Here is a 27,894-nt window from a genome sequence, read left to right on the forward strand (position 1 = left end):
ATGTGGAACATTTACTTTTTATTTAAAAAACAGAAACTCCTTTTCACATTCCAGTGTTTTTGTTTGTATTTTCTCAATTTCCCTAACAAAAGAATTCGTCAGCCGACACACTTCCAACCACCTCTTGACGTCTCGAAACGACCTCCTCAGTTCAGAAGCGCTCGTCGTCCTCGTGCTTTGTGACGGCGAGGACGCGAAATGAGCCCTTCGGTCCCGGAGCGATGGAAGAGCCGCTCGCTGCACAACTCGTCCTGTATCCCGTCGTGTTGGATTAAAATAAAAAAGCTTGACAAAAGAGAAAAAAGCACCCCCCCTCCCCGAGCAGGTATAAAGCAGTGAAAGCTAGTAGATTGCAGCACACCGTATAACACACGCTATAAACATGATTCATAATGGCGCTCGGAAACATTGTAAACAAGTTGCACTTCCCGGTAGACATCAACAAATCAGTCGTATAAAAACCTACCTCAGTCTCTACTGCGACGTTAACGCAAGGCTAATTTAGACCTTTTTGGTATGCAACAATAATAAAACCTCATCATTGAAGGGACATCATCAGTGCAATCAACAATTTGTTAGAGTTCAAAAGTAAACAACTCGGCCCAACCAAAGACAAACCCATTCATCCGCCACTGTAAGCATAAAACCAATTCCAAATCAATTTAACAAACACACACAAACTTTCCCAGACCTCACCATGTCTTTCAAGTAGCACTCAACGCTACGTTGACGCATTTGTTTCCGTGCGGTGACGATTCCGAACAAACCGTCGGGAAAGCTACATTTCGAACGCTTGTGGCTCAAGTAAAGTCATTTGTAATATACAAAGAAATATCGTAATCGAAGCACCCAAAGCATCCGGATACTCGCACCACCCCTACCGAAAGTTTGCGCGAAACTTTAGCGAACGCGTCGCAGAGTGTCAGTCTGGAAGTCGGCTTCTTGCGATACGGAGTGGCACCGGTAGGGCGAATAACGAATTGTCGGGAGGGGTTTCACGAGGTCTACGGCTGGGAAGTGAGAGAGACAATAACGCAAGACATCGACAAAAAGGACAAAGCAGTTCACTTTAATTCGCCAAGGAGTTCTCGTTGATATTCTTTATCTTCACACTATGTACAATAATTTATAGCAGTACTTCTAAAAATTGCTTATTCATTTGCCTATGTAGTTTCGCTAGGGATATGAAGTTACGTTTCCGCTTAAAAGTGCTGCCGGGAGCACCGTAGATGCTTGTGCTGAAGCCGTTGTTCAACTTTACAGTGTGCCTGTAATCTGTACGTGAGTAATGAGACGGATAAATAGGAAGAGAGGGAGATCTCGACCAGCTGAGTTCACAGACTGAGTTAGGGACCGAGGGCGCCGTCGCATGGAGCCGTGCGGGTCAGGGACCGGATCGGATGGTGGATCGATGGAGCGCTCAGATCTTGAGGGATTTCAATGTGTCCGCTCTCTTCTTCAACAGTTCCCCGATCTCCTGCAGTGAACGCAGGTAGCTGCTCTGCACCTTATCCATGGCCGTCTTCGTGAAGGTCGCTTCCGCCTGAATGAAGCAGGAAAACAGCGGTCACAAACATGCTAACCAATTCTTTGACTGTTTCCTTAGATTGCATTCACATGATTCATGAAACATCTGAAATCTCTTAACCCTCTGGGGTACTTCATTTATGGGTCACACTCAGGACCTTCGGGTCAAAAAAGGCCCCCATAGGAAATGAATGGGGAATTGGCAAAAATATGAAAATACAGGGTTTTTTTGTGCATACAATCTACAAATCAGCCAGGATGCAGAAAAAACGGACTCAACAGTGAAGGGGTGAATCTCTAAAACATCAAGAGTGCAAAACAGACAAAAAAAACTCAAACACACACACACTCTTATACACACAAAAACACACGCACACACAAATGAACGCGTGCCATTCCAAAAGCTAATTGTGTTTTTGTGTGTATGTGATTTTTTTTGTCTGCTTTGCACTCTTGATGTTTTAGAGATTCACCCCTTCACTGTTGAGCCCTTTTTTTCTGCATCCTGGCTGGTTTGTAGATTGTATGCACAAAAAAACCCTGTATTTTCATATTTTTGCCAATTTCCCATTCATTTCCTATGGGGGTCATTTTTGACCCGAAGGTCCTGGGTGTGATTTTTTTTACGACCACTTAGACCTTTCAAATCCTGTCCCCAATTTTTTGGGGTGTTCATATACCAAGTACCAATAAAGTCACCAGGTTTCGGACCATTCCGATGAAGCTACGATTTTTAACATTTTATAAAGCGCTTCGGGTAATTTTTGACCCGAAGTACCCCAGAGGGTTAAAGGGTTAGTTCACCCAAAAATGAAAATTCTGTCATTTATTACTCACCCTGATGTCGTTCGACACCCGTAAGACCTCTGTTCATCTTCGGAACACAAATGAAGATATTTTAGTTGAAATCCTCCATTGACACAATGTACTTTACACTCTCAAGACCCATAAAAGGTACTAAAGACGTCGTTACAAAGTCCATCTCACTACAGTGGTTCTACAATAACTTTATAAAGCGACGAGAATAGTTTGTGCGCAAAAATAACCTAAATAATGACTTGTATAGTGATGACCGATTTCAAAACACTGCATCATGAAGCTTCGAAGCGTTATGATTCAGTGAGTCGAATCATGATTCGAATCCAAACTGCTGAAATCACGTAACTTTGGCGATCCAAACCGCTGAATTGACTCACTGATTCATAACGCTTCGAAGCTTCATGATGCCGTGTTCTGAAATCGGTCATCACTATACAAGTTGTTATTTAGGGTTTTTTTTTGCGCACAAACTTCTAAATCGCTATATAAAGTTATTGTAGAACCACTGTAGTGAGATGGACTTTGTAACAATGTCTTCAGTACCTTTTATTGGTCCTGAGAGTGTAAAGTGCATTGTGCCAATAGAGGCCTTTCTGAGCCATCGGATTTCATCTAAAATATCTTCATTTGTGTTCCGAAGATGAACGGAGGTCTTACGGTTGTCGAACGACATGAGGGTGAGTAATTAATGACAGAATTTTCATTTTTAGGTGAACTAACCCTTTAAGATACATTCCATGAAGTTTGTAAGAATGTTCTAGGGCGATTTCGATTCATTTGAATTGAATGTTTTGCCGGGATTTTATTATTCTTAAATCAAGAAATCGCGGTTTTTGAAGAAAAATGTTAGCAAATGTTACATTGAGACATGTACAGCAATGACAACAGTTAAGAGAAGAAAATGATCCGAACACACGATGGTGCGCCTGATTAACCGTTCTCGTGTGACACATCATGTCTAAGCGGCAGTTCACAATGCGATATTATGTTGAAGAGTGCACGAGTGCAACAGCCAAACACGTCCACCAAACACAGACAATAGGAAAAATAGCTCAAAGAAACTACTACTGCATGTCTGCATGATGGTGACAGGCTATTATTAACAGCAAATGCTTTGTAAAAACAGCCTATTACTGGTGTTATTTTTTGCCATAATTTTTTGGCTAAGAAATATTTAGCATTTTTCTTATTTTACATTATTAGACTATATAGGATAGGCTTAAGATATTTTCCTTATTATTATTATTATATTTAACAAATAAGTCATTTGTTTTACATTTACACCATGATCATCCCTTCAGGTGTGCACACTTGGAATAGAACTTTTTAACCAGATGGTTGATTAAGAGTTGACTATTTAAACAAAGATTTAAATGTTTTGCCATATCGCCCAGCCCTAGAATGTTCAATGAAAAACACTTAAAAGGCCGTCATAATCATAATAAATCACCATTTTTGTGGTGACTGGCTTGACTTTTTTTAATGAGCAGTGTTATTTTTAAAGAGCCTCTTTGCTTACAAAATCAAATACTTCCCTACTATATAGTTCGCAAACAACAGTACACCAACGTATGTCCGAATACACAGTATATACACTTATATCCCATGAGGCCAGAGGAGAGGATTTATGAATGTGATGCAATTGACGCTGGTAGGTCAAGTGACAGTAACAACATGGCGGATGTAGAACATCCAAATTTTATTCATAATACACACATTTATACAGTATATGGAACATACTTATTTTAACGTTCATAAAGTTCAAATTCAAATCTAGTACTCATGCGATTTCAGATGCCTGTCTCCAGATGGAGAGGTCTGTTGCATTCATTTGGGCGTTCTCTTTTATTTAACTCTAGTAGTAGTAGTAATGTATATGTGTAAATCACAGAAATTAATACATGTAATATCTTACCTTTGGATATTTAGAACAAGTTGGAGGTTGTAACTTTAAGAAAATTATTCTCAAGTAGTATTTTTTGGAATACAAAATATGTTAACATATTTATTAACAAATAAAAAAAAAAAATATATATAACGGTTTAAAATGTTTAAATATCAGTATAATAGTTTTCGGTAATTTAAAAAAGCTAGAATAAAAAATATATATATAAAAAACAAACTTATTTAGTTGCAGTACTAAAAGGACTGAAGAACTCTCCAAGAAATTACTAAACTAAAAATAAAAAAAATGTAAACTAAATAGAAATACAAAAAAATACAAAACTAATAATATGACAATCACAAAACTGAAATTAAAACTGAAAATATATATAAAAAAAGCTAATTTAAAATATGAATGAATACTATAATACTACATACATTTTATTGGACGAGACTTTAGGGTGTGTTCACAGTTCACTTGGTCTGGACCAAATAAAATAATAATAATACATTTAATCCTGGTCCGCTTAGCGTTCACATTGGCATTTTAACACTGAACCTAAATATATCGAACAAAAAAGGCACAGGGATGTGTTGAAAACCTGATTGGTTGGCTTTTATGACATATTTTGTGACGGAACTTACTGAACATCTGCTGTGTGCTGGGCTAAACGCGCTCGTTGTGTGTGCGTAGCCAAGATATGATGGTATTATGACCAGCTGAGAACTCGAAGAGCTTATAAAATGTAGCCTGGGAAAACCCAGACAACTTCCGGCAAATTTAGATTTGCTCTGCAAGTAGTCTGGCAAAGACCCCATTCAAGCCCATTTCTAAACCCTAGAAATCGCGGCACCAATTAGAAACGTTGGGGCGGGCTTTACACGATGACGACAGCGCAGCGACGTTAGCAGATTTGCCGCATCTCTCGTTCGAATCAGCTATCGTGTCTGTTTTAAGCGATTTAAACTTTTCCTTTTCGTTAAAACCCGAGCAAAGAACAACACTCGAAGCCTTCATATCTAAAAAAGATGTTATCGCTGTCTTACCGACTGGATTCGGCAAAAGTCTGATACCAGCTTGGCCCTTTGTTTAAAGCTCAAATCTGAGGTTTATTTATAAAGAGAGCGCCTTTTTTAAAATTAGATCTGCCGTTTTCGGAGTTGTGAGCTCCAGTGGTTCAGCGGCGCTCAATCGATCATTGAGCCCACGAGAGGTGCCTTTCCTCAGCCAGTCCTTCTGCCGTCTGCCGCTGGCTCTGATGTCTCTGTAGTGGTTAAACCATCTCGTCTTGTGTAGATCTAACGGCTGATCTTTGCTCTCATTAATCTATAATTTGTTCCTAGACAGATCGTTTTGTCTGAGGGCAAAGTGAAGTTTCATAACTTTATATTTTTAAGATATTAAACTTTACTGTTGTAGTCTCCTAGCGCTGACTTTGACTGAATTGCTTTATTTATTGTATATATACAATGCTATAGCTTCTTATACCTTTTACTTATACTTTTATAATTGCTATTGATGATCACACATAAACTGACATTTAACAAAAAGAGACTGGGTTGTGTTTTGTGTCATATTTAATTTATTACAGTGATACATAGCCTATATTATGCCTATATTATGTGTGTGTGTGTTTTTTAAATGTAAACGAAAAGAGGCTGGGGTTTTTTTATATTTCGTTTTGTTATAAACATGCATTGAAGATAATATGCATTGCCTGCACTACATATATACTGAGTGATGTCAAGAACGCTGCTTGTCCAATAGCAGAGTAGGCGGACTAGTGTCCTCCCGTCCTCGGGAGTTCGTTCTCCGGAGTCAAACTTGGTAAGTCACGGACGCAAGTCAGAAGTTCGTGTACGAAATATGTCATAAAACACCACTGCCTCATTTCATAAAAAAATTAAATAAAAATTAAACATAATAACAGCCACACGAATGTGGTTCAGGCAACGCGTAGCTAGGCCTACATTGATTATCTTGTATATTTATAATAAAACGAAGTATAAAACACCCTGCCTCTTTTCGTTTACATTTTAAAAATAATATATTAAACATTAATATGTGATTTAGGTAAGGTGACCAGATTTCTGAAATGGAAACCGGGGACATTTCCTATTCGAGAACACAAGTACAGACAAGAACGCATATGAGAAACGGCCAGAGTCTCAGATGTTTCTCCGTCGCTCTGCATACGTCATCTCCCTCATCGCTCTGATTGGTTTGAGGTCTATCCAATTGCGCCGAGAGGCATTTGAGCGACGCCCGTTGGTGACGCCCCTTTGGAAATGATTTGTCTATGAAGCTTTGCCAGACCATAACTCAGTTACTACTGAGAATGGTCTGGTTTTAACCAGGCTATATAAAATGTGTAAAGGAGTCAAAACAGCGTATCCGTCACACACAGATGAAAATCTGCTGCGAGGAGACGCTTTCTGACGCCTGTGCCGAACGGTGATAGGAAACACAGCAGCTATGATGAGAAAAAACAAATGTGCTTGAACATTCAGACTTTTTTAGGGTCACATCTTGTGTCATTTTTGGTTCATTTAAATGTCTTTGGCCCGTGTTGCGTTCATATTTCTGGGTCCACTTGTTTGGTGCGCTTCAGGGTTCAGATGGCAGCGTTCACACTTATTCAAATGAACCGCACTAAGAGAGTAAATCGCACCAGGGTTCGTTGTAATCAAAGCAAACATGCCAAGTGTGAACACAACCTGAAAGTCTGGCATTTTGAGACAATCAGGACCAAAGCGGTCTCTGACGTCACTCACCTCAGACTGAATTTGTCCCTGGAGACTGAGGGCTCCCAGTTTCAGGGCCGTCAGGCTGATCTCCTGGCTCTTGATGAGCTCCAGGGCCTGGTTGAGGAGACTCTGCAAGCTGCCGCTGAACTCCTGGAAGGCCAAGAGCACCGCCGGCTGTGTGGGAGACATAAACAAGAGTGACCCACATTCCCTCCAACCCTACGCTTCATAAATATTGACTCAGGAGAAAGCTTCAACAGAAATCAAAGCATTACCGTTACAGTGCTGGCTTCTTTTTTCTTTTTCTTCTTCTTCTGTAAACTGGACTTTAAGGGCCGGAGGACGCTTCCACAGTAATTAGACACCCATATGACGATACAAATGGTCTGGAACCAAAACATAAGAATGAATTATTTGTATTTTCTAAAGAGAGCTGTGTAATCTCTTAAAATCTTAATGGCGAGAGACTCACTTCAACAAAGTAGACTAGATTCTCCAGTAAAAAGGGTTGTGTCTTGCTTTGATCGTCTTTAACTTCTAATAGATCCCCTTTACATTTTCCCAACATATCTGGAAAAGCATACAGAAAAAAAGCCTGAAACCATTTGTAATAAGATAGGATGGTGAAAGTAGGCTTATTATTATTTTCCTTGACCATATGGACGTGGTTACATTAGTAAAAAAATAAATCATTTCAGAAGCAGTTATTCCATTTTAGTGAAAGAAAATAACCAAAAATGATCTAACACAACGTCATCCGAATCATGACATACCTTGAAGTTGTGCTGCTAAAGACTTGAAAAGATTTGATATTTGTGTCTGAAGCTCTGTTGATTCATCTGAAAATATAATAGTATTAATATAATACAATCAAAACAGTCAAATTAAATTAAAGCATTACAGATATTATGTAATATGGTAATATGGAATAAAAAATACATGACAAATAATATGATACAATTTTAAGTAATTAAACTTTTATATTATTCTATATATTTAAAAATAAACTAAAAATAAATCCCAATCAATTCAATATCAATTCCATGATTGTAGCAGAATAAATTAACTGGCATGAAAATCAAAGAGGATTGCTAAGCAGATGGTCATTTATAAACAGATCTGCTGAATCTCAAACTGTAGATAAGGGGGTGAAGTAACACACCCAGGCCGGCGGACTCGAGCTCCTGCAGGTGGAGTGGGAGCTGTAGGGAGGAGAGCTGACACTGACAGCAACCGCTGGACAGAGCCTGAGCCAGCCGAGACGAAACGGGACCCAGAACCGGGTACTGCAGTCAAACACAACATACAGAACAAACATCAACACTGGCCCGTCTGCACACTACAGCTATTGCTTTATGACACACAGTTCTCTTGGCCAACTTTCAGCTTGGCGCAGCTGTAAATTTCACATTTGTTTTTAATGATCCTACAAGTTTGATTAAACCATCAAAATATGAGAAATATTTTATGTTATTTTATATTTTAAATATGACAAAAGAACAACTTGGTTACGGTATTTATGACAAAATTATTGACCCCAAAAAAAAGCTAATTACAGCCACAGGCTCTATTGTGATATGCACAACAAAAAAACTGCATAGAAAAAAAAAGCTCGCATTGACTACAACATAATCAGTTATTAATATTTTGTTGGTTCTCTCGTTTTTTAATGTGTTCATAATTCCTTTGTATGACAGTCTAGACAAAAATTGTCGCACAGTGTCATGTTTCATTGTGTTATGACAAATAAAACAATCGACTCCAAGCAACATGCTAACGATTAAATCAACGATCTATTAAATCTTTTTTTCTTAAGTTAAAAATATATATATTTTTTGAGTTAACAAAATAAATGAAAAATCTGTTAAGAATAAATATAGCTTTTCATTACTGAAATAAAATCATATCTAAATAGATGAAAATCTTAACCCTAAAAATTGAAGTGAAAATTAGAAATGTTGCCTTAGCAACTAACTGAAATAAGTTATAGCACTAAAATACTAAAAAAGAAACAAATAAATGAAAGCTAAATAGGCATAAAATAAATAAAAATACAAAAACAAATTGAAGGAAAACTGAAAGTATAAAAATTGAAAAAGTCAAAATTTGAATAAATACTATAATATTAAATAAACAACACTGGACCAGACTTGATGCTGATAGTCTAAACTCTGGCCTTTTGATATCAATCAGGTGCTACTCAACTCAATTCGACTGAAATAGAAATTAAGCAACTGATAAAAACATGTTAACTGCATCTGCTAAACGCTCTCTAACGGTTCTGACCTGCAGCTGTTTTTCCGTGAACTGTGTGGCCTGGTTTAGCGTGTTTTCAAGCTGGGAGATCAGCGACAGTAGAGAAGACGGTTTGCCTGCCACTCCGTTTTCAGTCGTCTTCTCAGAGTTACGTGTTGCCGGCGGGTGGGTCATCGTGGACACACAGCCAATCAGCCGCAGAGTAAGCGACCGCAACCTCAACCACAGGGTCTCGTCCTCTAGAGAGCGCTGCTTGTGCTCCTCGTTCAGCTGCCTACAATTTGTGATCAATATAATCATTATTGAAACAGATGAATGCTTAAAGAGGCCCTGTTTCAAAGTCTTGATGTTTTTTTTTTGGGCTCTACTAGAACAGGCTTTCATGCTTAAATGTTAAAAAAAACACATTATTTCCCCCATATTCTCCATTGTTGCAGCTCCTCTCTTCCCAGTCTGTCAGTAACGCTCTGTTTAGTTCCTGTCTCTATGAAGCCCCTCCTTCTGAAAAGCACAATGTGCTCTGATTGGTTGGCTGGACCAGCACTTTGATCATGTCTAGGAAATATCCCACCCCTTACCATAACCGCAAGTCTCAACAAACTACTAACCAACGCCGGGTGCACACTGTAGGATTTATTCCAACTCCAGTCACTGTGGCTTGTGGTTTTCCAAAGTTACCAGCCACTCAGCATTTTCACTGGTCACAATTTTGACATTAATAACACGGGGAAAAATTGCCATATAGATATTTTTAATATTCTCTCATAATTTGGCAGCAGGTTTATTAGGCTGCTGTCACTTTAAAGGGATAGTTCACCCAAAAATGAAAACGAACCCATAATCTACTCACCCTCAAGTCAACCTAGGTGTATATGACATTGTTCTTTCAGACGAATAAAATCGGAGTTATATTACAAAAGTCCAGGCTAATCCAAGCATTAGAATTGGATTAAAAGTTGCTCTGTTTTTGAAGTCCATAAAAGTGCATCTGCCCATCAAATAACGTGCTCCACGCGGCTCTGGTCTAATATAACTCTTATTTTATTCGTCTGAAAGAAGAATGTCATATTCACCTAGGATGACTTGAGGGTGAGTAAATTATGGGCTAATTTTCATTTGTGGGTGAACTATCCCTTTAAGACCTGACGCACAGATCCATTACACATGTTTTCTTTCTCAACTGTTTACGTTCACTTAAAACAGAACTGACTGTGTTTACGTGAATACTCTCCAAGAATGGTATTTTTTTTGGCATTTTGTGTGTAATTAACTGTTTAAGCGCAATAAGCAGCGAAAAAGAAATTAGATTTTTGCTGAGGCGGCTTTATGTGCCGCACTTTGAGCGTGAGCACAAAATCTGCGGGAATGAGTAAAAATTATGCACAATACGCGCAATCCCACAGCTAAATTCAAGCCCTGAAACAGCAACAATATTCATCTGGAGCAAATGAAGCGAGTGAGTGAGGGAAGGAGGGTCACTCACTGTCGAAGAGATGAGAGAGAGAGAGAGAACGGTCATTAATCGGCTATCGGAGAACATGTCAATATGGCGATCAAAGACTTGGTCTAGGATCAGAGGAATCTTTTAGGATTCTCAACATTTGTTTGCCACTGATATAGAGAAGAACTGCCTTTGGAAACAGCAACATTACACACTAATGAAAGTTGAACGTAAAAAAGCACAATAGATCCTCTTTAAATGTTTTTTTAATGTACCGGTCTTTAGGGTTCCAGCTGACGAGAACAGTCAGGTCACGGTTGTCCCTTAAGTTGTCCCATGGGATGTCGTCCTCTTCCGGACATAGAGACATTGATTTTACGCTCTCTTCTAGAGGAGATGATCTGTGCAATGAAAAGACGACAAAAACAATGAAACCTAAAGAGCTCTCAAAATAATCCCACCTAAATACGACAGGTAAAGATAGAGGGACTAACATGTCTGCTTCCAGGAAGAGGTCCAGCAGCATCCTCTCTGTGCGCACCTGGGCAAAGTGCAGCGAGTGATTGAGTCGGTTCCTGAAGGCGATGAACTCAGGGATTTTCTCAAAAGCACCATACTTATATGCTTGAATAATGTATTCTGAGGTCTGCAGGAACAAACACACGGCGTGAGTGCAAGAAAATGATGACAGAATGGTCATTTTGATTCTGTACATAAATGAAAACCTCTTTAAAAAGAACAACAACAACGCACATCTTTCTGGTTTGAGTGAAAAAACCTGAGGGAGAAGTTACAAGACTGGGAAGCAGCAGCAAACTGGCCCAAAGACTCTGCATAGCGGGTCAATAAATACCTGGACAAAGACAGAACCAAAAGAACAGCATTAGCATGGGTGATATTTGACAAGGAACGCTTGTAGAGAAAACAACAAACCGCATGCTAGTACATTTAACTTAATAAAGCGTAATGTGATGTACTAAAATAATGTCATGTAATTCCAAGACTTTGGGATTTGATCATAAATTACAGTATGATATTATTAGCTCAATAGGTGTAAAGTTCCTGTTCTTGTATTATATTGGATACAAATTCAGTATTTTTCATTAAGAAAATGTCATTGGTACACAAAGCAATAGATTTTTTGCATTTATTTGTTGGTGTATTTAATATTGTTAACATAAAGTTAAAAAAAAAAACTTATTTCACCAGTGTTGTTATTGTTAACAAACTAAATTTATATTATATATATGAAATAAAGCTCAAATAAAATAAATTCTAAATATAAGATAAACTTGTTTTATTTCAGTTAGTTGCTAAGACAGTCCTAGTTTTCTGTAAGTTTAGGTTTTTTAGGACTTTTTATTGTTTTTTTTTATTGAATTACTGAAAAAAAACAACCTAAAAATGTATATAAAAGACAAAATAGAAAAGCTAAAACCGAAATAGAAAAGTATATTTTAAACAAATCTATTACTTTGTGTACCAATAAATAAATAAATATATAAATAAACAGAAAACATAAAATAATAAATACTATGATATAAATAGTACTAAATTAACACCTGCATCTTGGTTACATCAAAAACAGACTAGTTTCAGAGGTGAAGTTATTGCGTTCTTGACATTACAGGGTTTTTCTCGGTTTTGAGGTGCACAAATATGCCCTGGAAAATTTATATTTTAGATGGAATACCTGGTTTTCCACTATTTTTGGAGTACAAGTACAATATTTAATGTATTCAATTATGTCATAAAACTTGCATCTTGCCAAAGAAATGCTCTTTAAAATTTAGAATAAGGTGCACAGATGAATTTGTGCACAATAAGACAGAACATATATTTAAAACTTTATTTAATTATATTTATTTATCCTTTATTTAACCAGGAGATCCCACTGAGATATTAAATCTCTTCTTCCAGGGAGACCTGGAACATTATTTAATGTTGTTTTAAAAGGTTAGATCACTTTAAAATGAAAATTAGCCCATGATTGACTCACCCTCAAGACATCCTAGGTGTATATGACTCTATTAATAGAGTCTTATTAATAAATATCCTGATGTTTACAAGCTTTATAATGGCAGTGACAGGGGTCCATTGAGTTTGAAGCTCATAAAAGTGCATCCATCCATTATAAAAGTGCTCCACACGGCTCGGGGGGGTTAATAAAGGCCTTCTGAAGCGAATCGATGGGTTTGTGTAAGACAAATATCCATATTGAACACATTATAAAGTAAAATATCTAGCTTCTGGCGGACCACCTTCCGTATTCAACTTATGAAGAAAGTGTAACGCCTCTCGCAGCTCAAAACGCGTACGCTACGCCAAACGTCATCCTTGTGCCAGTTACCCTTTTTTCGTAAGTTCAATGCAGAAGGCAGTCTAGTGGAAGCTACATATTTTACTTAATAAAGTTAAACATGGATATTTTTCTTACACAAACCCATTGATTCGCTTCAGAGGGCCTTTATTATCCCCCGGGAGCACTTTTATAATAGATGAATGCACTTTTTTGAGCTTCAAACATGTGGGCCCTGTTCACTGCCATTATAAAGTTTGGATATATCAGGATATTTATTAATATATCTCCGATTGTGTTCAGCAGAAAGAAGAAAGTCATATACACCTAGGATATCTTGAGGGCGAGTAAATCATGGGCTGATTTTCACCTTAAAGTGAACCAATCCTTTAAAATATGAATAAAATATATATTTGTTCCCTGTAGTCGCCATGTTCTTACCCTATGGTGTCGTGCTGGACGTGCTTGGCATCCAGGCTGGAATAAAGATCTACCACTGGCTCAAAAGCCCCCAGACGGCAGTACAGAAGCAAAAGCAGCAGTTTGAACTGAGCATTGGAGGAACTGCGGGAGAGACCTTCTTCTAACAGCCCCAGACACTGCCACAACATGTTCTGATCACCTACAACACAGACACCGCACTCGATCATCAATAACACGAAAGCTTTTAATCAAAACGGATACTAAAAATGAGGAGCACACGCACCCGTCTCAATCCACAGGTCTATATAGACATGAGCCGCCATGAGACAATACATATCTGAGAACTGTAGCTCTGTTTTTAAACACGACGTCCCTAGAGCAGAAATAAAACAGGAAAAGGTAAGACTGCTGTAAAACAGAACATCAAAATACATCAATGTGAAATGTTTAAAAGGAAATATAACTAGGGCTTGCCGTGGAAAATATAAGACGCTGACATTATCACAGATTATGTCATTCATAAAGGTAGAAGTTATAATAGTCCAACCTGCCTAGTCATCTGCTTACCGAACTGTAAGCCGTGCCGGTAATGCGCCTTCAGTTCTTTGATGAGGCTCAGTTTGCCCTCGGTGTTGGGCGCATGCTGTAGACCCAGACATCGGCTGAGCTGCGTCACACACAGATGTCTCTGCAGAGCCCGTGTGTCTGCCGGGAAGGCGTAACCATCCTCTCCTGGAGCAGCCAGTGGGACGGCCTCCATTAGCCTGTTGATGAACTGAGACAGTCACAAGAAAGTTAGAAACACTCAAGAACATCTTTTCCTGTCTAAGTGTTCTGTTCTGTGATCAAATCTGAATTTTCAGCATCATTACTACAGTCTTCAGTGTCACATGATCCTTCGGAAATCATTCTAATATGTTGATCTAAACCAGGTTGGATTTATCTGGATTTGTCAAATCTAAACCTACTCTGAAACTCAAGAGTTTGTTCAGCTAGCTTCATGCAACAAGTCAAGTCAACTTTATTTATATAGCGCTTTTAACAATACAGATTGTTTCAAAGCAGCTTTACAGTGTTAAACAGGAAAATAATGCAGCATAATTTTATTCAGCCGTCTAGCCATTCTGGAGAAAAAATGTCATCAGTTAATTTCAATTATCATACAGTGACAGTGTGGGCTTTATATCAGTAATTAGAGCAATAATTTAGTTTATATGGTTAATTTAGTTTAATAATTAGATTTATTTCGATATTTAGTCAGTCGGGGTGCCAGTTCTCCTCTGGCCAGGAGAAGACCTTAGAACTTAGGACTCTTATTTTGAAATGTCTATGCTTTATTATTGGAGAATGCTCATTCAAATTCAGATAAGGGAGATGAAATATGCATTCTTACAACCGTAAAAATCATATTACTATATAAACACTATTTAAACAGTCACAATTGATCAGCATTAGTTAAGCAATCGCTCTGCATAAATGTGTGCTATTCATTGATTGCAAACTGATCTCAGGCCTGTAGAAAGCACAACAGCGCCACGTTCAGGCTTTGAAACGTGAAGCACTCGAATTTATTTAATGAAATCATTGCCTTTTGAAGTTTTATAAAATCCCATTAGGCAGTATCGTGATTTATGTTTTTCCATCCCCAAAATATAAAAGATGCCTTAAAATTATCATTAAGACATTTAATGTATGGAAGACTTATGATCTTACATTTAAGAAAACTGATCCGCTGGGATTATTTATTATTCGTACACATGCTCCAAAACACATTTTACAGTTCGCACACATCTACCGCGATACATTTTTTTTTCAGGATTCTTTAATAGAAAGTTCAAAACCTAATTTATTATAAATATTCTGTAAAAATCTTTAGTCACTTTTGATCAATTCAATGCATCCTTGCCAAATAAAACCACTAATTTCTTTCCCCAAAAAATTCAAACAAAAACTAAATTTTACTGAGCCCAAACTTTTGAACAGCACCGTATATACATGCATACAGTACTAATATAATAAATGAAAAATATGCATTGCATCTTGTTGTGCTAACCTGCACATGTTGGTCAGGTGCGAGTAGATCCAAAAAGATCTTCAGGTCCGTGATGCAACATGGCTTGTCTCCAAACTTCACAAAGAACTGGAACATGAGCTCAAGAGGGTCACCTGCGTCAGGGTGGGAAAGCACGTCAGAAACACACAGCAAACATACAGCCTGTGCTGTGTGTAAACCGCCCCGTCCCATCCTTTACCTAGCTGTTGTGCTTCAGGACAGCTCCGCTCTCTGAGCCGTCTGATGAGCTCCAGACAGGCCAGGTATGGTCCTCTCAGATGCTTCGACTCCTTTGCATCTTCTGTGGCCAGTCGCTCCTTCATGAAGCTGACGGACTGGGGTACGGAGGCATGCACCTCCCCTTCTGCAGAACTGCAACACAGAGAGAAACAACCCAGAATGCATGAGAACACGAGACAGGATGTGTTCAGAATGGCACACTACTTTCTAGTATGCAGTATGTATACTAGGCTCAATATAGATGGAATATCACCGACAATGCAGTGTCCTTGACCTTCCATTTCCAGTGTGACAAACGCTTTACCAGCTCAATATTTGCATGCAATTAACTTTTTACGTACTGAGCTCCTTCCTGTGGAGGCGTCCAGTTCTGATCAATGAGGTGGAACAAAGAGTCAAAATATAGCAAGTAGAACTGCCAGTCATCAGGGCTGCAGAGAGAAACAAAACCTACCGATTAACACCTTATTACGCACTGGAAATTAATTGCTGAACTAGAACAACCTAACTCAGAAGTAGCTATTTATGTTCAAGGAACAGAAAGTCAACTAATCAGCAGTTGACTGACTTTTTCAGGAGCAGCTTGCAGGACAGCGCGTTGCACTCGGCCCAGCGCTCCAGACGGCGATACAGCATCATGCATTTGTTCTCACGGCTCTGCAGTTCACTGGTCAGCTTCTCTGAGAGAGAAAATCACAACGCAAATGACTGAGACATTTAAATATGCAAATGGAGAAGGTTTGCACATTCTTTGCAGTACAAATACTAAAATCAATGTTAATGGTAGAAGCACACTGTACACGCCAAATATTTGGAGTCTGCAAGATTTTTTTCCCCCTTACTTTATTTTGAGATTCTCCACATAAACAGAAAACATCATACAAGTACAGATACCATTAGGGGCTTTCACACCGGGTAGTTATAGGAACTCACCACCAGGGCGGTTCCAAGAACGAAATGTTACCCTAGGGACATTTTCCTGTGCTGCGTTCCAGTTCGTTTTTATTATGCCCTTCATTTGCTAACTTCCCTCCGTCTCTTTCACCCGGATGTGTGTCATTGCTTACATTGCATGAGTGCCCACTACTGGCAGAACTTTTGCTATGGACTGTACTGGAACGTCCTAAGCCCTTGATCACTTGGAATCCACTATGGAGTTTGTTTATTTTTTATTTTATTCATTTATATATTTATTTATTTATATATTTATATATTTATATATTTATATATATGTGTGTGTGTGTGTGTGTGTGTGTGTGTGTGTGTGTGTGTGTGTGTGTGTGTGTGTGTGTGTGTGTGTGTGTGTGTGTGTGTGTGTGTGTGTGTGTGTTGTTTTAAATGTTTTTAAAAATAATTAAAATATCATAGAGTTGTTTGTGGTCACAATCATGTTGCATTGTGGTATATGAAGCTGCCTGAAGTGTAAATATGAAATAGAATCGAGGGAGTGAGGGTCTGTCCATATAAACTTCCCTCGTCCACTTCCTGAAGAGCCACTGAAAACAAGAGCCGCGCTTGTTGTTGTTACTTATTTTGAAGGTGTGGCAGACATTTGTTTTGATACACACAAACTCCCGTTTGCCGTCTTCATTCGTTTATGATATTTAATAGTCCTGTCTAATATGTTATTAGATACAACTGTTATACAAAGAAAGTAGACAGTATATGAAAACTTATTAGCGTTTGCTGTGTGGTTGATGTCCAATGTCGCTAGCTGAGCAGAAATGCGGTTATCATGTTTCGCTTGGTCCTCTCAAATTTGCGTTGGATTTTCTCCTTAGCGTAAAGGTTGAGGTCCATCTATCACTGTTTTGCATGTTCGTAGAGTTAGTTTGTGGAGTAAATATATAGGCTATAATCTGTGCGTGCACAGCTTTTTTTTTTTAAATGGCGGGTACTGGTGTTTCACATGCGTTTGGCCAATCAGCGCACACTAATGTCACTGGTAGTTCCTATTGTGCTGGGTTAGACCCTACTCTAAAGTGGGAGCTAATTTAGGGCGTTTTCATACCTACCTTGTTTGGTCCGGATTTTCGGACTTTTCAGTTTGGTCCGAATCAAAATTGCAGGTGTGAAACCTCCCCTGGACCACGGTCCGGACCAAACAGACGAAATTTGGTCCGACGAAAAGAGGTAGTCTCAGTCCGGATCAAACTGAACAAAGGTTCGGTTCGTTTCTAGTGTGAAAGTATTTTCTGTATGGTTTGGACTTTCAGACCATTTACAGGAAGCTCCTGTTTATGTTTAAATATTATAACGTTATTTTTAAATTAAATCTAGGCTACATTGATTATGAAAAGTGAAAATATGCGCAATATGTCAGAAGACAGAAAGTCAGAAATAATTTTGAACGAAATTTTGTATGATTTTGCTTAGAAAGCATTTCTTTAATGGGAATTTTGTTTTGTATAAATTGTATCTTAATTTTAATCAACGTTTAATCAGATAATTGCCTGGATTTAATAAATAAGAAGCAAATAATCTATAGCAGACAATCGCGGGAGCGATCACATGCTTTGCACATGAACTGGAGCGCGTCTCAAATAAACCGAAACTCAGCAGGCTACTCGTCTCAAACATGAGAAATATGTGTAGCCTATATAAAGCTTGAAATGTCCACTTTTAAATGTAACGAATAAAAAATAGTCAAGCAATGCGCACTGTTCAATAGTGGCAACGATATGCGTCCGTTCATTCATTCTTGTCAAAGACGCTGACGTCAGACGCACATCCGTTTACAAACCAATCAATGTGAAGATGCAGCCCACAGAGATGATCACGAGTGGACACAAGTGTGTCATGTAAAGTTCTTTAGTCCGCTCGCATAATTGTAATGTGAAACCAAACCAAAACTAACCGTATATATAAAAAGTATCAAAACATGAACTTCGGTTCGGACCTTGGTGCAGACTTTCAGGTGTGAAAACGCCCTTAGTTCCCCCAAAAGGTTTCTAGAACTAAAATTGTTCCTGTGGTGCGAACACACCAAAAAATGGTTACTTCTGCAATCAGTTCTAGGAACTATGAAAATGTTCCTCTGGTGCAAAAGCCTCTATTGATTGATATCTTAACTTATTGGAATCGACAATTGTGAAATTTCACTAGTATCTGAAATTTGGTGTCATAACCTTATTTATTAAAGGCATAGTTCACACAAACATGAAAATTCTGTCATTTTCTCAACCTTATGATGTTCCAAACCTATATGAATTTAAGATATTTTGAATAATGGGGGAAACAAAGTCAATAGTGCCCTAAAAAAGTATTTTTTTTGCTACTATGGAAGTTAATGGTGCCCCAAAGCAGCCTGGTTACAAACTTTTTTCAAAATATCTTCATTTGTGTTTGGAAAAACATGACAGAATTTAAAATTTTGGGTGAACTTTCCCTTTAAGGTTGCATGGTTCAAACACAATGAAAACAATAACTATTTTTATTTATTGATTGATTTATTGCTTCTTTTTGTGGTGGCCCCAAAAAAAAAAAACCTTAGCGTTGAGCCTTGTTGACAGTAATATTTTGTAACATGATAAATGTCTTTACTTTCATTCATATCAATTTAATGCATTTTTTGCTGAATAATATTAATTTCTAAATATTATTAATTTCTTTAAAAAAATCCCTTTACCCCAGACTTGAACTGTAGTATATATTCAAAGTTATTTTCAACCTAATAATGTCTATGTACAATGCAGGTTCTTCTATACCAAAAAGAGATGCGAGCTATTATGTGCTATTACACAAGCAATATAAAAGACATTCAGCTGGAAATAACCCAGAATATTCCTTTGAAGAACACATTTTTTTCCTCCTCACCTCCGAGTGGCCCCTGAACCACCTCCAGCGCCTCCACATATTTCCCCAAACGCTCCAAGATCATGAAGTACAGCTGGACCTGGAACAGCCCATGGAAAATGTGTCATAAACTTTATACGGCTGCAATAAACAGAAACAGATTATCGATAACACGTCCTACCTCAGCTTCTGCTTCTATTTTCTCCTCCTTAACCATTTTCTCCACCATACGCTCAGCCAACGGCAGGAACATGGTATGAGAGAGCTTTTCATCTTGTGCCGAGATGGCCTGAAACACAAATGACATGGCTGATGATGGAGAAATGCACTGATGGACTTTGGAAAGGGAATTTTGTACATAAATGATATCCCAGCAAGCAATAGCCGTCTCGGTTAACTATAGACCCGATATATATATCTAGCCAAAATAAAATTGGTTACATGTCTTTTTTGACTAAATAACTTGCGAGATGTATGATATTCCATCATGTAGGCAAAGTCAACAGTGATAAGATGTCTGGTTTCATTTCTTTCACATGTTCTAGATGATTAGTCTATTCTTGGGCAATGGTTAGACGTCTATTAAACACAAAATTGCTTGCTGGGATGTATCGTTTATGCAAGTGAGAAAACAATCATACCTGCATCACCAAGCTCATAACCGACCAGAAGTAATACGGGTTTTTGGGGACAATTTTATACAGCGCCATTCCAGCCTGTCAGAAGTGTAGAGACAGAAAAGTCTTTCAACATAAACAATGATTTTGGAGGTTCACCATTAATCATGCAGCCCTATTTAAACTGAAATATCAATTTTAAATTGTGATTATCATCACTGTGTTCATTTACACGCAAGCAACTCATGATCTGGTGTTTGCCGAGACGGTTCACAGCAAACGCTGCTCCACACAAACTCCATCTCTGCATCTGCTCTGAGTTTGCTGCATGTATAACATGCATTTGGGAACTCATAAATTCATACAGGTTACGACTTGAGGGTGAGTAAATTATGACAATTTCCATTTTTGGGTGAACTATCCCTTTAAGGGTCAGAATAAAAGTCCAATGTTTTAACTTTTAAAAATGAAGAAATTAAATATGTAGTAAAATACATATAAAGCCATAAATAATAGTATTATAAAATCTTTTTAATAAATACTGGAAAAAATTATTTACAGTGAAAAGGAAACTTTATATTTTATAATAATATTTTATATTCAAAATTATATTTATTCACAACCTTTCAGGTCAAACTTTAAAAGTTCAGTTTAACAAAGTTTGTGACAGAAATCTATTAATGTTGTACAGTAGAATTTAGCTACGTCTCAATGTAATAATAATAACAATATATGTATTTAATTTATACAGTGCATAATAATGCAATAATCTAGCTAGTCGTCTATAAGTTAATGTATGTTTTTTTTATTACTTTGTTGATTTAAAACATGGTCTAAATAAGAGGGCAAAGTGACATATCGTTATTGACCAATAATTGTTTGTTAAAACCAAAAAAAACGCAACTGCAATTAGATTTTTGCTCCCAAGTTAAGCAGCCCTACTTAATATTATAAACAGGATGTAATGATTAATGTCACCAGAGCGAACACAAACAGAACCTGTTGCATTTTCTTGTACTCTCCGACCCGAGCGTAGGCCATGAAGAGGTGCGAGTGGTACTCTTCGCTCGTTGGAACTTTCCGGACTGCTGCTTCATAAAGCTTGGTCACTAATTCGGCTACAGAAAGAAAAAGCACAAACACAAGTTTCATGGTATTAGTCGATGTTGAATAAGCTTGTTCTGATTGGCTGAGATTTTGCTGCAGCATTTCAGTTCTGTGTCTGTGCTTTTAACACTCACGTCGGTGCATTTCTCTGTAGAGGATAGTCAGTGCCTGCAGAGAGTTGTCATCCGTTGGTTCGAGAACGGCCACTTCCTGTGCCAGTGTGAAGGCTTCATCCTGTTTGCCGGTGCGCTGCAGTCCAATCGACTTCAAGACCTGCAAAAAAAAATGCATCCAGAGCTAATTTATCAATCTAGATGGTCAAATTCATTATGTTTTTTCTTTCAATAACAACAATGCCTTTTGTGCCGACCGCTATCCACAGTGTCATGTGAAGTACAGCGTTAATCCATCAGTTCTGCTGATGCGTTGTGACAATTAGTAGGACCCCATGATTTCCACGATGCAAAAAGCACAGACAGAATCTTGGAATCCAGTCATAAAAACAGATTTTTTTTAATGAATAAACAAAAAGCAGGTCAATACACTTAAATCAGATCACAATATAGATTTGTGTCTGTGAATATTAAACAGCGAATATTATTGTGAATGTGAATATTAATTTCATTTGATTAAAAGACAAATTAAATTAATGTTTTATGCCTTAATTTGATTGCCAGAAAAATCAAAAATACACACAAAAAAAGGTCATTTAAATAATGATACATTTTGTTGTTTTTTATGAATTCAATTAATTAGACATAATTAAATTTTAATAATCAAAAAATAAGCCATTAAAATGGAATCCAGTACACTCCAGAACACAACATTTATTTAATAGTAGGCCTGTCGCAATAATCAATATACGATATGTCGCACAATATATGTACATGACCTCAATAATTTTTTTGTGATGCAATATATCGCCCATTATGTTTACATGATAATGAATGTCACCAACATTTTACTCGATTGTGCTGTCATTTTGTATGTTTTCCGTGATGGAGGCAGAAGTGGTTCTCGGGCAGTTCCCGGTTATCGTCAGGTGAAAAAGGCGCCATTTGAGGTGTTGTAGTGTTTTTCTGACAACTACTAACAGTTTGGAAGAATAAGCCCAAATGGACTCGATTTCAAAGCCGCAATCCCCTGTTCCGCTGCACATATAAATGTCAACACAGAATGACGAGTGTTAAAGCCGTTTGATGTTTATTTACTATTTATTCAATTTTTTTATTTGATTATTTAGGATAATATATTTTCTACCCTTAATTTCCATGATCTAAAGAATTAAAAGGTCGTCATTTGAAAGTGTGTAGGTCTACTTGCATTATTATGCTGTTATATTAGGATTATAAATTCAGTGGCATAAAATAGTCTTAAAATGACAATAATATCGTTTATCGCAATTATTTCTGGGACGATATCGCGAAACAAATAGTAGTTATCGTGACAGGCCTATTTTTTAGGGTACTAAAATGTAATTTTTGTTCAACTTTGTTGTTAAATTGTATAAGTTTCATGATTTCAATTCATTAGACATGCTTTTTGATTACTAACATTTAATTTAAGCATTAAAAATGGAGTCCTAAAAAGCTAAAAACGAGAGAGAAAAAAATGAATCCAGAAAAATTAACAATTGAAAAAAATAAAATTGAATTCATAGGGCCCTAAATTCGTTTAAGAGAGACATGGACACTGGAACCAATGGCAGCCTGAGCAGACCAGAAGGGAACTGTATTTGATTGGGCTGCACAATTAATCAAAATTAAACCGACACAGTATGGCTTAGTGTACAGCAGTATGAACTGGATATCACTGGACAGCCGTATGATGTCAATGGACTTTAAAAGGCAATCAGCTAACATACAAGCACATACAAAAGACCTGAAACGGAAGCAATGCGACCTGTTTTACAGGATACAGAAGTTTTAACCCGCATTAATAATTGCTAGCTGGTCGTGGAGTTCTGGAGTAAAAACGTACACACCTTTGCACAGTGAAGATCTTTGTGCTTCTTAAGCAGTTTGTCGGCCTGCTGGATTGCCATCTTGTTATTGCCATTGTCCAGGTAATCTAGAAGGGAAATACATGTTCAATAGCAGCAGTGTGGAAGTTTTCAACATCTCTGGTGATTACTGAAAAGAGCTACCATGTGTTTCCATCATTCAAGTGTGTGTTAAGACTGGGGGTGTAAAACAAAAATGCAAAAATATGTATTGAGGATAGTGACAATCTGTATTGTGAATATAATTTACCCAAAATGAAAATTACTGTGTGAGAGAAAATTTAAGTTTGTGTCACAGGGCTCCAGACAAAATTATCAATTAAGGAGCCACTGGCTTCTATAAGGGAAAAATAATACTTTTTTCAAGTGCCACGGAAGAATGAACGCGTTTTAATTTTTCACATGCAATTATATGGGCAGTGTTGAATTTCATTCTTAGCTCCTTCCATTCTCTCTCATGAAGACAACAGTTTAAGTAAAAAATATAAGGATTATGTGATAGAGTGCATATATTTAGCAAAATGCCCCCTTCTATAGTTATTTTTCTATCTGACTAACAAGTTTAAGAGAATTTTCTGAGGTAAATTTGACTTTACGCGACAGGATTGTTCTTAAGTTAGGAAATAACTGTTTTATACAAGCTCTTTCCAAGGTGGAAATGCTGATTGAGCGATCTGTCAGGCCACATTAAAGAGTTAAAAGTTTGTTAATTGTTTACTAAAATTAACAAACATGTTAAAAGTGGCTTAAGTACAAGGTGACAGTGAAGTACAAATCTTCCTGCGATTATGGATGTCTGCGCTACAAAGTTCAGGCAGTAACAGAAAACAGCAAAGATTAAAATATATTGAGGATAAGAATCCCCATCAGTATCAATTAAAAACGAGAATTGTTAGCGTTTAGTTCGCGTCCACACATCGGTCATGTTTATCTGCTGTGGTTACCCATGTTGTGTGCACGAAAGAGAGGCCTTCCAGCTCTTTTACAGTACTGGGATGTTCATTCATTAACACGTCTCCGTCGCCTTCTATCTCTCTCAAGCTGGCACAGTCGTCAGCGTTGTTGCTCGATAGAGATGAGGGCTTTGAAAAAACATGATATTTTCCGTTTTGACACGCGTTTCTGAGTTTTTTCCGCTGGGTGTCTCATTTCATTACGTCAACACAACAAAGGATGTGATGGGCAACTGATCACAGAACATGCCGGTAAAAAGACACGCAATTTTTAATCATAACATGTAAATTTATATGGTCGTAAATTAATATTTTTCCGACTGTTTTAGGCACAGTCTGGAGCCTTGTTTCATTACTACATTAAATTACTATATATAATTTTGAATATAACGTATAATAATGCAATGGGGGAATATGTGTGGATCCTGATTAGGGTTGGGTATTTTTCGATACCGGCGCCAAACCAATACTTTTAAAACGGTACGGGTGCCTAAATGGTGCCTGAATCGATACTTAAAATTTTTTTTTTTAAAAAAAGAGCCACAAAACGAGGTGGATGAGATTAAAGAATGGCTTTTTCTTGATTTTTTTATTATTATTTAAATTTAAAACTATTACAAGTTTAAAGCATATTTAAAAAATAATACAAAACACAATTTACTTAAATTCACAGTAAAACTAAAACCACCTAACCCAACTACAACTAATTTAACTCTAAATAACAGTTACAGTAATAACAGCAGAGTCATATTCTTGGTCTGCCACAAACCAGCTTCAAGCTTCAGCTTTATTTTGCAGAAATATGACCATATTCTCTGGCTAAATATTTTAGAACGCGTCACCTTATTGTTTCCATGGCGACACGTCATGCTTCTCACATGCCGCACAGCTGCCACAATAGTGCTGTATGACAGCTCAGCTGTATTGGATTTATTTAGCTTTTTCCTTTTTGTTCAAAATATTCACAAACTTGCTAACTATGTCATGAACTCTCTAATATTCTGATTTTCAAATATGTGTGAGTGAATGTGTGTTAGTTGATCTATACTGCGCGATGGACGGCGCCATGTTAGTTTGCGCCTCAGAGAATCGTATCTGTTGGATTTAGCCTACATCACGTAAATTAATTCACGTCTCATGAAATACATGAAAGTAAGTGACCGGTAAACTGAGAGAAGAATAGAGTAAACTATAGAGTTACTATATAATGCGTATCTAATATGAATAAAACACGTAGTCAAGTTATAACTGTCTGAAAGGATTGTTTTTGCCGCTTCCTTAGACATCAGGGTGTGTTTTTTGCTGGTACTTATGAGCATTTAAATGTCTGAAACCTAAAATAAACATTATGTGGTTTAAAACACTGAATTGTTGTGATATGTGACGAGCGCTGAGCGTTTCTGTCTCTGCGCCAGCAAAAGCGGAAAAACACGTTTGAATTTAAGTGGCACCGAAATCTGCGCTCAGATTCAGCACCGGGTTTCGGTACCCAACCCTAACCCTGATAATGCCGAATGTCTTATGTTACCAGTAAATAAGTCAGTGAGAGTGTAAGCATATTCGTCTAAAACGTATTTTCAGCTTTTTATTTTATGCATTGGGTGACCAGCACCAAGTCCAAGCCATTTCCACCCCCAATGTAATATTAAATTTAGCATTTTAATCAACAGTAAATTTGTTGTTAACCTTTTACCATATGTTTAGGATTATCGCAATAATATAGTATCGTGATATGTATCGAATCGCGACATGAGGGTATCGTTACACTCCTAGTTAAGACTAATGAGTGCTAGTCAAATGTCACTAGACCAATAACTAACCATAATTTAGCAAAAAATAATCATATTCTGTTACGATTTACTCATCTTAATGAAGTTACAGGTGTAGAACAGCATGAGAGTGAGTAAAAGATGACAAACTACTGGAACTATCCCTTTAACCAGCATGTTTACCTCTATTGCACATTGAAACGGTCCAAAAAAATGTCAAACAAAGTCCGTTGGTGGTGCAAGAAACCTTGAGTGGCATTATAAGTGGATAAAATGCTACAGTAATTTAAAATATGACAGCTTTAAAAATGGTACATTCAATGATGCTAAACCCCAAGTGATGGTTTAACAGCATCAGCGATCAGGACCGAACGCCTGCAGACATGCGGCACTGCATCACTCAAAACATGCACGGCTCAGACAGACCCCTGACTGTGAGAACGTTCTCTCACCGGCTGCTCGATGCAGGATCCCCCTCCCTTCCCTTCCCATGAGCCTCTCTGCTAAAAACACAGGACCATGTCGCATGACAGCTGGATGCCAAAATTAACCAGGCCAGACAGTAGATTTGGACTTTCTACAAGAGAACAGCTCCATGTGTGTCCATTCTTACATCCAAATAGTTATATTTCGAATCAATCACCCACGCAATAGCGATCGATTTCACACAATAGGATGGCAAGACTGCACACAGCAGCAGAATAAAGATCATTGATCTATTGATCTTGACAAACCTCACATGCACAACGCTGCATTTCTAGTGTAGTAGAACAATAGCAAGTTATTGAGATGAATACTCCATTCAAAACTGTTTAAAAAATATTATACAATTGGCGGACAAATCCGCAGTCTGAACTCAGAATTATATCTGAAAATCATTTTATATACATTTTAATTATACAATTCTGGTCCTGGTTACTTAGCTTTCTAGTTTGTATTAAAAAATGATTAAATAATTTAAATATAATATTATTTAATGAAAACTTGCATCTTAAATCAATAACCATGTAACTTTAAACAGAAGACACAGATTTATTTACTCTGCAATGCAAGCACCACAAAATATGCAAATACATTATTGCGTACTACATGCATGAGCATTAACATACATGTGTTATAATATACATGAAATACAGTCAGATTTTACATAAATTTGGTAGTTAAAACACAAATGTCCTCAAGGTGTTCCTCAAAGCTATACATTCAGACCAATTCAGTTTAAGAGTTCAAGCAGTTAAAGCCATTTATAGAGTATTCCTGCACCACTGACGAGAATTCCCTAAATTAAACGCCTTACTTCATAATAATATAAACAAAGGAGCTTATAATAATCTCTGGGAGACAATAAGCAGGTCAGTGTCAGATAATTCAGACTATAAGTTCATCTATAATGTAACTTCACATATATTTTTAGCATTTATCAATCATTAAGCATTTACAGTATCTGTCTAAGACTATATGCACATAACCTATAGAAAATATTAAATATTAAAGCACAAATGGCTACTACTGAGGCAGTTAATCTCTTTGACATCTCGTACAGGTAATGAGCCGGTTGATCAAATGACATTAACACTGGTCTCTTGACATTCAAACAGCATTTCTATGTTTGAATGCACTATAAACAGGGTTTCTTCTACCGACTGAAACTTCAGAGTGTGACCGCGTAAGGACGCACTGTCATCCGGCACCGCAGTGGAACCGACACCGCGGCTTGAGCTCCACAGGCCTCACCGGCTCCCCACAGCTCCTGCAGCGCTTTAATAAATTCGAAAACGCACAGGTCGGTCCTACAGCCCTAGTCAGACCCGCTGAGTCTCTATAAGCCCAGCGGTGCGTTGCGAATCTTACCGTAAATGGGTCGCAGTCTTCTGTCGTTGGGGTCTTGCACATGGCCCCTCGCCGCCATGATGGAGCTGAGCAGGATTAATTTGTGCGCATGCGCACAGGGAGCACTCCGG

General features: G+C 37.6%; 1 protein-coding gene across 1 annotated transcript; it reads right to left on the minus strand.

Moving 5' to 3' along the window:
• On the minus strand, positions 1-27,872 carry naa25 (N-alpha-acetyltransferase 25, NatB auxiliary subunit). The gene is made up of 24 exons (XM_079805433.1): positions 27,785-27,872; positions 23,194-23,279; positions 21,344-21,482; positions 21,102-21,220; positions 20,127-20,201; positions 19,667-19,774; positions 19,507-19,585; positions 16,259-16,370; positions 16,032-16,121; positions 15,650-15,822; positions 15,451-15,563; positions 13,965-14,172; positions 13,681-13,770; positions 13,416-13,596; positions 11,429-11,528; positions 11,170-11,321; positions 10,951-11,076; positions 9,265-9,508; positions 8,141-8,264; positions 7,752-7,817; positions 7,451-7,548; positions 7,254-7,364; positions 7,006-7,152; positions 1-1,543 (listed from the first exon to the last, which is right to left on the minus strand). Exons 1-24 carry the CDS (start codon positions 27,840-27,842, stop codon positions 1,421-1,423), a joined length of 2,922 nt encoding a protein of 973 aa, XP_079661559.1. The 5' UTR covers positions 27,843-27,872; the 3' UTR covers positions 1-1,420.
• Between the last annotated feature and the right edge of the window lie 22 nt (positions 27,873-27,894).

Source organism: Gobio gobio (assembly GCF_949357685.1).
Source record: "Gobio gobio genome assembly, chromosome: 22".
NCBI classification, from domain to species: Eukaryota; Metazoa; Chordata; class Actinopteri; order Cypriniformes; family Gobionidae; genus Gobio; species Gobio gobio.